The 13,747-nt window shown below is 52.7% G+C and overlaps 7 protein-coding genes across 7 annotated transcripts; 4 read left to right on the forward strand and 3 right to left on the reverse strand.

The window, feature by feature from the left end:
- Positions 1-35: 35 nt before the first annotated feature.
- Positions 36-799, reverse strand: J4E93_010040 (uncharacterized protein; the record flags this gene model as incomplete). The annotated part of the gene is made up of 2 exons (XM_049347927.1): positions 36-575; positions 632-799. The coding sequence occupies 2 exons, from the start codon at positions 797-799 to the stop codon at positions 36-38; spliced, it is 708 nt and encodes a 235-aa protein (XP_049194904.1).
- Positions 800-1,098: 299 nt separating this feature from the next.
- J4E93_010041 (uncharacterized protein) lies at positions 1,099-1,693 on the reverse strand (the record flags this gene model as incomplete). The annotated part of the gene is made up of 2 exons (XM_049347928.1): positions 1,099-1,116; positions 1,280-1,693. 2 exons carry the CDS (start codon positions 1,691-1,693, stop codon positions 1,099-1,101), a joined length of 432 nt encoding a protein of 143 aa, XP_049194905.1.
- Positions 1,694-2,235: 542 nt separating this feature from the next.
- On the reverse strand, positions 2,236-3,634 carry J4E93_010042 (uncharacterized protein; the record flags this gene model as incomplete). The annotated part of the gene is made up of 2 exons (XM_049347929.1): positions 2,236-2,434; positions 2,487-3,634. 2 exons carry the CDS (start codon positions 3,632-3,634, stop codon positions 2,236-2,238), a joined length of 1,347 nt encoding a protein of 448 aa, XP_049194906.1.
- A 1,534-nt stretch (positions 3,635-5,168) lies between these two features.
- On the forward strand, positions 5,169-6,111 carry J4E93_010043 (uncharacterized protein; the record flags this gene model as incomplete). The annotated part of the gene is made up of 5 exons (XM_049347930.1): positions 5,169-5,222; positions 5,279-5,632; positions 5,687-5,773; positions 5,822-5,912; positions 5,963-6,111. 5 exons carry the CDS (start codon positions 5,169-5,171, stop codon positions 6,109-6,111), a joined length of 735 nt encoding a protein of 244 aa, XP_049194907.1.
- Positions 6,112-7,477: 1,366 nt separating this feature from the next.
- Positions 7,478-8,965, forward strand: J4E93_010044 (uncharacterized protein; the record flags this gene model as incomplete). The annotated part of the gene is made up of 1 exon (XM_049347931.1): positions 7,478-8,965. One exon carries the CDS (start codon positions 7,478-7,480, stop codon positions 8,963-8,965), a length of 1,488 nt encoding a protein of 495 aa, XP_049194908.1.
- Positions 8,966-9,522: 557 nt separating this feature from the next.
- Positions 9,523-11,035, forward strand: J4E93_010045 (uncharacterized protein; the record flags this gene model as incomplete). The annotated part of the gene is made up of 2 exons (XM_049347932.1): positions 9,523-10,849; positions 10,899-11,035. The coding sequence occupies 2 exons, from the start codon at positions 9,523-9,525 to the stop codon at positions 11,033-11,035; spliced, it is 1,464 nt and encodes a 487-aa protein (XP_049194909.1).
- Positions 11,036-12,639: 1,604 nt separating this feature from the next.
- On the forward strand, positions 12,640-13,531 carry J4E93_010046 (uncharacterized protein; the record flags this gene model as incomplete). Its single annotated transcript, XM_049347933.1, has 3 exons — positions 12,640-13,003; positions 13,083-13,324; positions 13,382-13,531. The coding sequence occupies 3 exons, from the start codon at positions 12,640-12,642 to the stop codon at positions 13,529-13,531; spliced, it is 756 nt and encodes a 251-aa protein (XP_049194910.1).
- Positions 13,532-13,747: the final 216 nt, after the last annotated feature.

Consider the following 13,747-nt stretch of genomic DNA (forward strand, 5'->3'; position numbering starts at 1 on the left):
CATGTGTACCCTGACCTGGAAGTCCCATCGACCCTTTAGTCATCGTCTTCAGTCCGACCCTTCTTAGCAAACATCCCCGCCACGCCCCTCCCCCACATCGTCACCTCCGCAGCAACCCGCATAAGCTCCATCTTCTTCTCTTCATACTCCGGCGTGTTCTCATGCACTACAATCCACGCCTCCTCCGCCCCCAACAAAATCTGCATCTCACTTTTCCCCTCCACCCTCCCCAGCATAAGACCCCCTGGCCCAATCTTGAGCGCCCAAATGACCACTGAGATCTCGAACTCCTCGTCCCTTACAACCTCACGCTCCAGACTCATCCAGTCGTCTGTATCGAGGATTACGGAAAGAACGATGGAAAGACTGAGCTGGTGCTGCGGCTCTAGCATGTGCAAGTATTCCGCGACGAAAGAAGGCTTAGCAGGATTGTTTGAGAAGATCTCGGAGCAGATGCGGAGGGTATCCAGACCGTCGATGATTGCATTCGATGTTAGGCTAGGATGGGGTTTGGATTTTGTTTCGATGGCGAGGATTTTGGCGTAGTAGGCGATGATGTCTTGTGCGCTTTTGTCCTACGCGGAAGCTTTAGTATGCATGATTGAGCTTTGAAGGGCGCTTGTATGCTTACTTCGATGGTTTTAGCAGTCTCGTCACGAACGAACACGTAGCTGCCATCAGGGTGCCTCGGCCGAGTATCATTGGGTAGGGCGACGACTTTCTTTCCGTCGACGAGCTGGGTGAAGTCTTCTTGGCTGTTGACATCGTCGTTCATGTGAGGTTTCCTTGGGAGCGGCATGATGGTTACCCTAGTTGTGAGAAGTCTGTAAAGTCTGTATGTATCAGCGGAGTTGGGTTACTACGGGAGGTAGAGGGGCTATGATTCTCTCTAGGCCGGCCATCACTTTGGTACATGACAGAAAGTAGGTCAGTGCATGGGGCGCGATTCAATGCCAAGACGATGCGATATGCAGTATATGATTGAGCTTTCTCTTCCGTGAACTACCCTTTTGGACCATGACGTTAAGTTGTGCCTACGTCTGTGCTCGCCACTGTAGGAAGCCAGCGAGAAACAAAACATGATAGAATACGCCCTACTCATGCCTCCCGCTCCTCCTGAACTCGGTTAGTAGCTATTCGTCTCGCACATCGGGCTTTCTCCGTAACGATTTTCCGCTCAATCCTGCAAAACTAGTCCCGTAGATTGAGCGTAGGAGTAGTGACAACACAATCTGTTCTCATCAGCAACTTGATGCGCGGTTATTGAGTTTTGACTCACCTTCACGATATCTGGCAGGTCTTCTCCATTATCCTTGCCGCCACTACCTTCAGCAGCGGAAGTCTTGTCCGCAGTTTTCTTGACAAATCCCTTCCTCACACCACCGTTCTGCTCTTCCATTCTGTCAGCTTCATGTTTGGGGTCTGGATCGCCCTCTTCTTCACGCTCTGAGAGCTCACAGTCAGAACTCGAGCCTTCGGGGACAGAAGATTCGACATCGCTGTAGGAGTGATAGTCAGCTTCGACGAATACGTAGCTGTCTTCCATTTCTTGATCCTCGGCAAGCTCTTCGTCCACGGTGATATCGTCATCGGTGTCGAGTAAACCTCCACGCGTGCCTTCGTTGGGCTTGGTGATGCTGGTCTCCTTGTCTCGGTCCTCATTGCCAGCCACAGTATTCTCGGTGGAAGACATGGCTTGGAGCGTAAATTGAAGGAGAGCCTGATGCGTTGGCGGCCGCTGTGCAATCTTGTGTGACCGCGAGTTGGGTGACTGCGCTGCTGTTGAGTGACAGTGTGAACACTTCCATGGTAGCGTAGCTGCGTATATATGCGCCTTAAAAGCTATATACCAGATCGCGCCACGGAGGCGACCTTCGTTCTTCTTTCACTAATGACAATAAGAAAGGCTGCGATCCGCATCGAAGCGACCCAGGCTTCATTATATTAACATTCAAATGGTAGTTGCTTGTCCTTCGAAGGCAAATGGAGCCCGAGTGAAGCAAGCGGGCGTTTGAGGAATGGCAAATATGGCGAGCCACTCACGACACCGCTTCGCCAGTGTTACCAGAATGATACAACCCTCGTATGAACGGGATAGATCAAGAGACCAAGGACTCAATCTTTATCGTTAATGATGACGAATGCATAAGATCATTTAGCGTGGAGTTCATAAAGCCTCAGTCAATTTGCGAAGTATGATGCCGAGCGAACTTGATTGTGAATGCTTCTTAACGATCATAACTTCGATGCTGCGCCCTCCTCATATTCACTCAACTCTTTCTTGTCGCAGTCCCTTGGACTTTCACCAAACTCCTTACCCTTGCGACATGACAGTTCTTCGGCGCTCTTCCACCTCCAGGCCGTGTCTTTCTCCTCACCGTTGCCCTTACCACTTAGTACGTTGCACATATATGCGCCGGCGACGGGGAGGAATCTGAGAGGATGATTAGCATTGTAATTCTGAGATGAAGGCTAAAGTCACTTACTTGTACGAGTGGAAACTGCCGCCAACGGCGAGGTACAAGTTGGCGAGCTTTTCATGAGGATGCCGACACATCAGCCAGTCTTCAGTTGGTGTAACGGCATCATAACATATTCGCCATCGGTCTGGTTGTTTGCTTCGTGTCCATTCCGGCATAGCACCGTGCATGATCTGTGCGCTTTCACGCTTCAGTCTCTCAGGCACGTCGTTCTGGTTCCTTCGCGATGGCATTGTGATTTTGTGTCCAGAAGGAGTGGTAACCGTGTTGATAACTTCTGTCTTGATGTCGTTGATCTTCAGCGTTCGATTCGGTTGCGAGGGCGGAATAATGTCGACCTCTCCACCAATGACAATCACAGGTACTGTTTCGTCGATCATACTCTGAGTGTCTTGTTCGTTGAGTGTATAGTAAGCAGAAACCCGTCCTACAGCGGTCATCTGGCGCTCGATGCGGTCCTGTTCCTGGATCTTCAAAGCATCCTCGATCGGTGACATCAGGGAGCTGGTCCATGCTCCTGCTGCCAACACGATCTTGTCGGCTTTTAAAATTTGACCATCCCTCAGCTTGACGCCTGCCAGGCGACGTTGGTCGGAACTCAATAATAACTCTTGCACGTCTCCGGTCACCCTCTTGACCCCTAGCTCCAGTGCAACCTTCGTGAAGCTTTGCGTTGCTCTTTCTGCGTCGCACCAGCCGGCTTCGCGATTGAAGTAGCCCTTCCCATATTCTTCAGCCTTGATGCCTTTCGTCACGGCGTACTTGTCCAGCTCTTGTGGTTCTAGATCGCGCGTGTAGTCACCCCCTCTCTCAACGAACGTTTTCCTTATCGCATCACCAAAAGTACCATCTTTCTTGTCTAGCACGACCCAACCGGTCTTGTGGAAATGCCCCTGTACTGCTATGCTCCAGAACCAAAAATGAATGGCTTCATTGGCAAGATTGCAGTAAAGGTGTGACTCGTAGTCGGTACGGATAATGCGATTGGTATCGATGGCTGCTGCTTGCTTTTGCTTCAGGGATGTATTGCTATCCCAACGGTCGACGATGGTAATTCGCGATGGATCTTTGTATTGTTTGCCCAAATGATAGGCCGTAGACGCGCCAAAAGTACCAGCACCTATGATAAGTACTGTAGGCTCGCTGCTTGCCATATTGAACGAATAGTGATCAAAAGTCGTAAAGCTCTCAATGATGTCCAGGATAATGGTGAGGCTTCCTGGATGGTAGATGAGACTGCTTGCGCTAGCACTGCGGGGTCTTTTGCGGATCCGATGCCTCAGCTTGCCCGAAAACGTGCATTGGCTCGCGCGATCGGGAAGGAACTCAAGATGCCCAGGTACAACGCGTTCTGAACATGACGTATCAACACAACAATTCGTGCTCAGCTGTACACATAATGTACAGTGCGCTACCGGACCAGTATTCCCGTAGACGATGGAGGCGTGGTCGTATGCCAGATCGTTTTGCCGAACAGCGGGCGCACGCGTCTTACCCAAAGACTGTCTCTGCGCCGCTTAGGCAGATGGCGCTCTACAAGCCGGAGAGCCCGATGGGCAGTTCCAGCTCATTTGGTGATCTGGGACTCGAGAATAGTCGCGGCCGATGTGCGATGCGCGAATCTTGCTCCTGGCTTAACGTGAAAAGCGTTCATGCTTTGAGCGACAAGAATCGCAGTGGGCGCAGGGGTAATCTTTGCGAAGAACAATTTGGGCCTTTGATTCGAAGGTCGCGTCGATCATGTCGCTTCGACACAAAGTACTGTGACCAGGATCAGTATCAAGGAAACACGTCGCGCTGAGATGTGGCATTGCGACGGTGACGGCGGGGAGAGGGATGGTTGAAGTCTGTGGTAGATCTTTCGTGGGAAGTCGCTAATCAGAGGTCGGGGTCGTCATCGCTCTTTCCGAAACATACAGCTCACTTCCTACCACACACCAGCCATCACTTGATATCAGAGTGGCCTCACATGTCGCGCGTCTCGATACCAGCAATGCAACACGAAAAGGCTCCTGCTCTACGTGCGCGACACGTTATTGGCGGTATTGTTGGTCAACGTTGCTCCATACTTTGCAAGCAGCGCTCTGTTGCATGTATAGCACCATTGACTCAGCAACAGCTCCTTGCGATCCACAAAAAGTTACTTCCGAGGACACGCATTCGTTGCGAAGACATAATCAGAGAGAAAGAGCTGGTGATGGCAAGACATATGGAGTAAGCCACGGGCTGACCGCATACCTGGACTGGCCGGATGCATCATCGGCGACGTGTCGAAGATTTTAAGCACTCATCCTGGAGACCTTCCTCGATTTCAGTTCTGCGTATTCACTTCCGGCGATGGATTCACAGTCTTACACCTGTTCTTCCACCGTAGAGGCTGTTTGCGAGATGCATTTCCTGGAATGGTTAGCGCTGGCCGCCTCGGCTAACCTTCCCTGCCAGATCCGAAATAGCTTTGTATAACAGTACGGACACCAGGGAGAGTCATTACGCAGCACAAGGCAAGAATCAAAACTGTAGTCGTTGCTGAAATCAAACACCGTAAGCAACTGAGGAACTCCAGTGAGACTAGGTTCTCACGCATCAATCTCAGATTCGCCACTGTACGATAGCACATTAGTGGCTCCTTCGGCAAGCCCCACCATCGAGCGTGGAATGCAGATTCAGCAACTCTCAACCAACACCACGATGTCTCCCAAGATTCATATCGTACGCCATGCGCAAGGAGAACACAACGCGACCGTATGTCCCAAAATAAGAAGAAGAACCTCGAAACCAAGAAGACTAACTGGCCACAGCGCAATTACAGCATTCGCGATGCTGTGCTGACAGAAAAGGGCAAAGAACAATGTCGCACGCTTAGCTCGGCATTCCAACATCATGAGGAAATAGACGTAGTATTTGCGTCGCCGCTACGCCGAACGATCCAGACCGCGTCGCTGAGTTTTGGCCCCGTGCTCGCGCGGAAAGAGGTGCCGTTCGTGCTGTTGCCAGCCTTGCAAGAGGTCAGCGACATTGGATGTGATGTCGGAATTGCGGATACTGCAGATGATGTGCACGCATTCCTACCGAAGCTGTTCGCAGAGGGTGAGCTTGACTTTGACATCAGCAAAGTTGATGCATCAGCGGTGACAGCGGGCTGGAACTCCAAGGTTAGTCGATCTCCCGGTTTGACATCAGCATGCATGCTTACTAACGCCTCGCAGGAAGACTATTGGGCCTACGAGAAGCGCGCCATCTCGAAGCGCGCTTCTGATCTCAGGAACTGGCTTTACCAAAGGCCCGAAGCGCAGGTAGAGTTGCCGGTAGTTCCTCTTAATAGCGGTTTGCTAATGAAACAGGTCCTGGTCGTCACCCATGGCGCATTTGCACACTTCCTCACCGAGGACTGGGAAGTCGAAGACCCCATGGTGGGCACCGCGTGGAAGAATTGTCGGTATACCTCTATATTTAGTCTGCAGTATGAGCTAACTCTATTATAGGTGAGCATCGCGTGTTTACCTTTACACCCGAGTCGACGGCGGAAGACGCCCACGTGGGTGAAACTTGGGAGAGCAGGCGAAGCAGAGGTGCCCAAGAAGTCGAGAAGGACCCGCATGTAGTGGATGAGTTTCTCAAGACGGCGGCGTAGTTGAGTAGTAGTGTACAAAGGCCGCGGCCTCAGATAGCTTCCGACAACGGCTGTGGCATGCCGTTCCGTCCGTTGTCCAAGAGCCGGAGGGTCCACGAGTAGCCAATACCCGATGTGTTTACTGTAGTAACTTGCCCGAGTGCATTTGCGCCCTTTGATCGACGGATTCTCCCCTCGCTCCCAATCTGGAGTACCACGGCTGTTCGGCAAGCGCGCCATGATGGCGCAACATCCCACGGCGCGCGGTGCCCCCTGAGGCTTTTGGGATCCTGGGGTAGACGGTAGCCATGTCCAAGCAATCACATTCATCCCCCATATCATTGGGCGGCGCAAAGTTCGGCAATGCACTCCACAAAACCCTGGATCAGAGATAAGCCACGGTCACGCCGCGCCTGCTATGACCCTTCGAGCAGCCAAGCTGCAGTGCGGCCAGACCAAATCACCGAGGGGTGCGTCGTGCATTACCGCGCTGGGAGTAGTTGACGGGAGGCATCGGAGCAGCCTTAGTCAGAGTTTTGCGCCCCGGTACCTGTTCGGTTAATCTATCAAGCCCCGCCGAGGCCCGGGATGGCGCGGCCCTAAAGGCTTGTCGCCGCCCCCATGCAGCCAGAGCCAGCCCTACGCGACGCCGCCGTCGTCGTCACCACCCAGTGCAGACGCTTATCCCCAGCGTACAGGTTGTCGCGTGAGCACCGCGCTCTCTTATCTCCAGAACAGCATGCATGGTTCGCTGTGATGTCACCTAGCACGGATCCAGGCGATGTCACCTCAAGCACGTCCCCAAAATCACCACTCAAACACGTAAAAAAGAGAAAATTTTACGTCAACTGCGACGCGCCATGTGGACCGCGTCATTAACGACGCCACTAAAGGCCAACGCTGCTGGCTGCACGCACCAAGCTCTGGTACGATGCGAGCAATAGACCGAAGTTCGCTAAGACCCTCGATAGCCAGCTTTCGGTCAACATCGGTCGCCCAGCATGCTGGGAGCGCGCGGGGGAAGGCCGCTTGGAACATTCTATTACACATGCAGAACATGCGGAGAGATAAGGCGTCTTGATATAAGAAACAAGAGCAGCCGCTGGCCTTGAAAACGGTTATTCTTGCGTGCCGCTGCTAACTCACACTACCTTCTCACCGGTCCCACGGTACGTCACAGACAGTCGATATCACGCGCCGCCGTCTTCCCGATTCCGACGACTGGACCTGTGACCTACACTGCTACTGCTACTTTTGGGGTACCGGGCAAACTAGCTCGTCAGCAGGCGCCAAACACCAAAAAGTCGCGAGTGCCCTCCAGCTTCCGACTTGACTACGACTCCACCCCACCGTTATTTTTGAAAAATTCTTATTTGGATTTTCCAAGATGCAGGAAGTACCGCACGCCAACGGGCTCACGACGGGCAACCCTGAGCCACAATACGCCTCCAACGGCGTCAACACTGGCGTTCCTGCGCGGCACTACGCTGCCGCACCGCCGACCTACCGTCTGGACGACCTTTCGTCTGAGGGCAAGAAGAGCGACCCCGAGCTCATGATGCCCGTCGACAAGACCGCCACCGTCCAGGAGGGATCAGAGAAGTTCCACCGTCTCGGCTGGAAGCAACTCACAGTCTGCCTGATTGTCGAAGCCATCGCGCTTGGTTCTCTCAGTATTCCTAGCGCGTTCGCTACCCTCGGAATGGTCCCCGGTGTCATCATGTGCGTTGGTCTTGGTCTCGTCGCAATCTACACGTCCTACGTTGTCGGTCAGGTCAAGATGCGCTACCCGCACGTCAACCACTACTCGGACGCCGTCGAGATCATCTGGGGCAAATTCGGAAAGGAACTCACTGGTGTCATGTTCGCACTCTTCCTCATCCTGCTGGTTGGATCGCACGCGCTTACCGGAACGATTGCCTTCATCAACATCATCGGAAACTACACCACCTGCGCGCTCGTATGGGGTGTTGTATCCATGATTATTCTGTTGGTTCTTGCTCTGCCACCTACTTTCCACGACTTCGCTTTCCTCGGCTACATCGACTTTGTTAGTATCATCGCCGCCATCTTGATCACCATCATCGCGACTGGTATCCAAGCCCACGACGCTCCTGGTGGATTGAGCGCAGTCAACTGGTCCGCGTGGCCCCAACCCGGAACTTCGTTCTACGAGGCTTTCCTGGCGACCACCAACATCATCTTCGCCTACTCCTTCGCCGTCTGCCAGTTCTCCTTCATGTCTGAGATGCACACCCCCAAGGACTACGTCAAGTCCATCTGGGCCCTCGGTCTGATTGAGATCTTCATCTACACCATGACTGGTGCTCTCATCTACGCCTTCGTCGGTCAGGACGTCAAGTCGCCCGCTCTTCTCTCCGCCGGTAACACCGTCTCCCGCGTTGCCTTCGGTATCGCGCTCCCCGTCATCTTCATCTCCGGATCCATCAACGGCACCGTCGTCTGCCGCTACATCATGGACCGCATCTTTCCCACCTCGCCCATCCGCTTCGTCAAGGACGTCAAGGGCTGGGGTGTCTGGGTCGGACTCATCACCGTTGTCACCGTCATCGGATGGATCATCGCCGAGGCCATTCCCTTCTTCAACGCCCTCCTCGGTCTCATCTCCTCCCTCTTCATCTCCGGATTCACATTCTACTGGCCCGCGCTCTTCTGGTTCCAGCTCGTCAAGGAGGGCAAGTGGAACGCAAACGCCAAGAACATCTCCTTGAGCATCCTGAACTCTATCGTCTTCGTCATTGGACTTGTTGTTCTTGGTGCCGGTACCTACGCGTCCGTCGAGGATATCATCACACAGTACAACTCTGGCGCTGTGAGGAGTCCCTTCACATGCTCTGCTCAGTCTTACGCGTAGTTGTGGGGTGATGTGAACATGTATGTATACCAAGAAGCCCTTCTATAGGCGCTTCGCTTATTACGACTTATGAGTCTAGCATCAGCATAGCGATGTCAATCACATTTCAGATATTCTATTATCTTCTGTAATGTTCACAGTGTTTGCCCTTCATAAACCTAGGATGTGTGAGCTTCGCCTGCCGCGCGCCGGCAGCCCATACAAGGATAAGTTGAAAGTTTGACTGCTACAAGTCTACATTGCTTTCAGCTTTGGTTAATTTTAGCTTCTGTATCCATGTATACAGCAACGCCTTCCAGAAGTCACTTTCACGGGTGTTTGCGCACTAGTACAAACACGGACTAGTGTGGCTGATGACGCAGGCGCTGCTCAGATGATGAACTTGGTACGTATACCTGGGAACCTCTCACTATCAGAACGCGCAACAGCATTTTTACACACAATCACGGTCGCAACTGAGGTTCCCTACCATGGACGATGCTACACATGCACTCACTACGCTTCGACTTGGATCCAACCTCTCAATCTCACACGAAACCGCTTTCACCGCCGATATCATGCCGAAACGGAAGCGAGACGGCGACAGCGAATGGGAGAGCGCAAGCGATACATCGGAACCGCAACAGCACTCCTCCCGCCGTCGACGGCTCGTGGATAATGAACGCATTAACATCATCAACGCTCTTCATGCGTTCATACAGGAAGAGCGCAGGACGAACTTCTCATTCCTGTCACAACATAGCCACTATCACAAACATCAAAACGAGCTACTCGTAGTATCACAGGCGGATGCCGACGATGTTAAAGTGGTGTGTGATAGCGCCAGGCACGATACGACTGCCTACAACAACTGGTTTACCTTCACCGAGCCGCTGAGGTCCGACGGCTTCGCCCGCACTGTCGTGATCGATGTGCCATCCGGCAGCAGTGTGGCAGTCGAAGATCTCACCATTACCGAGTTCGGTAAAATCAAAAAGACACGGCGTAAAGCAGCGGCCTGGATTCGCGATACATACTGCACTGCCGAAGACGATATGTGGGCGATGAGGCTCCCGGAACCTCAGTACGAGGAGCAGCGCTTGTGGTGGGAAGGTACTGGGCAAGCTTTCCGGCTGCTGGACTTACCTCTGGAGATGCGCGAAGCCATCTACTTACACGTCATCGGGCCAGTCGTTGTTCCGGATATTGTTACACAAGGTGGCGCTGAGAAGCTTGTGCTTGGATACGGGCTGTCGTACGACAATCCCGATCGCGTGGGGCGCAACCGAGACCCCAATATACAGCGCCCAAATATGGAGATCATGCGCGTCAGTCGCCAGGTAAAGGTGGAAGCCACTCACGTTGCCAACCGCGATACTGTAAAGCGATTCACAACGATTCGTACGCGTGGGGATGGAATTGGGCCCGCCACGCCACCTAAAGAGATCTGGCGCAAACTCGGGCAATTACCAACGCCTGATAACTTCCTGAAGAGGCTTCAACTCGAGATGGCTGCGACTGAGTTCTTGGCGTTCGGGGGCATTTGTCCTCAACTTGGACAGCCGCTTGCGAGGGGCGTTGTTCCAATCAATGTCACTTCCATGGCCCGGTTGAGAAACCTCGATACCATCGATTTCCGTTTCATTGGTCCCGAACATGAGCTTGCCAACTGCCCTTGGAAGCCCCTTCATCCATGCCAAAAGAAGTGGATTGACATCTTTTTTATCACGGCCTGGAATGATCTAGTCACTCTCCGGAATACAAAAGGAATCAAGTATACCATGAGCGGTTGCATCAAAGATTCTACCCGGAATTACTGGACTGGGCTACTGAACGACAAGCGCAATGACCATACTGCCGGTATACGTATTCTCGAACAGGACCTTCAGATCGCCATAACGAACAGTAAGTAGCCCTATATAGGCATCTGGGATATATATTGACTGACATTTAGCTACCTCGCTGGCATGCGAATGCTCCAACCCATGTGTAGGCGGGCCACGCTTATTCCGGGTTCAGCCGCACGAAATGAGATTGATCGACGGCATACAGGCGGAGCTGGATAAGGCGTATTGGGATTTCGAGGACTGAGGCGAGTTGGATTGAACATAGGGTTGCCGCATACCGATGTGAAGTTGGGGATGAGGCGCAGCTCATTAGTAGAGAGATAGCACCAATGAGCATGTACAAAGCACAGATACCCATCGCATTGCCACCCCTGTGACTGTATGATTCCTGGGTTTCGCAGGTGTTGCGTGCGTTGTTGCGGGCAGCTGTTGTTTGAACCGCAGATTATCCTTGGATTGGATGGTGATGAGCTACGTCATGATCTAGCCTCTAGATGGTTAGCCTGCAGAACTGATCACGTGTTGACTGAGCAGCCGCGGCCCCGACCCGAACACCTCCGCAAGACTTTTGACGCGTCCTCCGCTCGTCTACTCCAGTGGCTGAACCGGATATACAAAGCACAGTACTCGAGAGCAGGTACATCGATCGCTCCCTTCGCTTGCGCGACAGTGGTATGTGCTATTCTGGATTGATACGCGCTGCGGGTCAACAAGCTCTGACTTGCAGCGTCGGGAAACATGGAAGGCGATGAACATGACTGTTGCTGCCCAGCGTGCGAAAGAGCTAGATAACGGGGTTCGGTTTGAGTGCATGCATGGTGGCTTACGTCCTGATCGTTTCGATACGAGTTGGGACTAAATCGCCTTCTTCGAGGTGGTTCGATCTGTCCACGAGACCCTTCCGCGCCGCGTTGATCTCTTAGGAATGTGGCCAAAGCCATGAGGAAGAGGAGATGCTGCTTCAGACGATTGGCGTATGGGTGGCGAGTATCCGTTCATCACAGGGCTTGAGCGGGCTGAGCACCTCTCTAGTTCAAACGTCCTTCTCCGCGTTGTTGTTGTAGAACGCGGTCATCACTTTAGCTCCATCGCGCTTGCGATGTCAAAGACGAAGCTAAAGCCTCATCCCTCACCCATTTCTCAGCAGCGCTAGTACGCTTCTTCCATCCTCTCCTTCAATTTCACGACTTGATAGGTCCCCCCGGAAACTAGTACTCAAAGTAGTGTACAACGCTCACGCCACCGATGCACGCATACTTCTTGGCCTTTCTTTGCATGGCATCTATTGGTCTTTCGGGCCGCACCCGTATACCTTCCATTCCCAAAACCAGGTTATTCAAGTCCGGTCTCGATCCTCGAATCGTGGTTCGTCCCGTGCGTGCAGCATGCGAGCTATATTGGTGGACCCTGACTGCGGATGATTGGACCGGCTGATGTCGTGCATCAGTATGGCTTACACTGGCTTTCAGAACTTCCTCTTCGATGGAAAGATGGTATCCGGTGGGCATATGATCATTCGGTGGCTTGCGGACTTCAGCGAGAGTCAGGGAAGCTTTGATGAGTATGGTTGGTTGCTGGCTCATGGAAAGATCTATGCGTGTCTGCGATGTCGGCTTGTGCGTCATACGCGAGAACGACTAGTAGAAGGCAGGTAAACGGAAGAGCGGAGCATCCAAATTTGACAAGTTGTTGCGAAGAGGAATGGTTGCTCGTAGGATGTGGAGGCGATGTCGTAGGAGATGGACGATCAGAGCACCTAGAAAGGTACATAAGGCACCCGCATCTGCTTCATATCCACCCCATCCATTAACAACTCACCACAGCTCCGACTCACATCCATCGCTCAGCATGTTGTTCTCCACTGTCGCTCTTCTTCTCCTCTCTTCAACCTCGCTCGCGGCACCCACTACCCTCCTACCCCGCGCCGCTCAGTGTGGCCAATACCAATCTCAGTCATCCGGCCCATACACGCTCTATACCAATGGCTGGGGCTTCTCATCCGGAACGGGCTCTCAATGCTCTCAAATTGATAGCTACAGCAGCACAGCTGGGCTAGCCTGGTCAACAACATGGTCATGGTCTGGCACGCCCAACCAAGTCAAGAGCTACACGAATGTCGAAACTGGGTTCACCAAGAAGCAGATTGGCACGTATACGAGTATGCCAACGACATGGAAGTGGAGTTATACCGGAACGGATCTGCGAGTTAATGGTATGCTTCTCACGCCTTTTCTCATGCCCTCTCTTCATTGTCAGAGTCTGTAGGCGAATGTTGATGTGCTATCCTGCAGTGGCGTACGATACCTTCCTCGGCGCATCAGCCAGCGGAACCAACCTCTTCGAAGTCATGGTCTGGCTTGGTGTCTACGGCGGCGTATCACCCTTGTCCGCGAACGGATATCCCTTCACACCCATCGCGACCGTTACTATTGGTGGTCAGATCTTCGACCTCGCATACGGTCTCAACGGTTCGGTCAAGGTATACAGTTTTGTTGCTCGTGGCGGTCGGGCGACAAACTTCAGCGCCGACTTGGTACGTTACATGAGTCTATTTTGTGGAGATGATAGGGAAGCTAATCTGTCGATACAGAACCTGTTCTTCCAGTACTTGTTGGCAAACTACGGAAGCAATGGTTTCACGAGTAGTTTGTATCTGCAGGTCGTGCAGGCGGGCACGGAGGTGTTTACTGGAAGCAACGCGAAGTTGACTACGACGGCGTACTCTATCGCTATCAACTAAGCAATGAAGTGTCGCATACCTCGTAGCACGTTACAAGACTACTCGAAAGTATTGTCTCAGTCGTTGATGTTGAGCAGGGGTTATCGGGATGTACTCGGCAAAGGAAGAAACAGGCAACGCGGATGTTATCACTCTCTGGGCCCTATCCCGTCCAATCTGTTTATCGCTATCTATGTTTTCGACACTATAGTTTGCGGAACGACCGCATCACAAAAC

The sequence above is a fragment of the Alternaria ventricosa genome, assembly GCF_023758065.1.
Source record: "Alternaria ventricosa strain BMP 2768 chromosome Unknown scaffold_26, whole genome shotgun sequence".
In the NCBI taxonomy this organism is placed as follows: Eukaryota; Fungi; Ascomycota; class Dothideomycetes; order Pleosporales; family Pleosporaceae; genus Alternaria; species Alternaria ventricosa.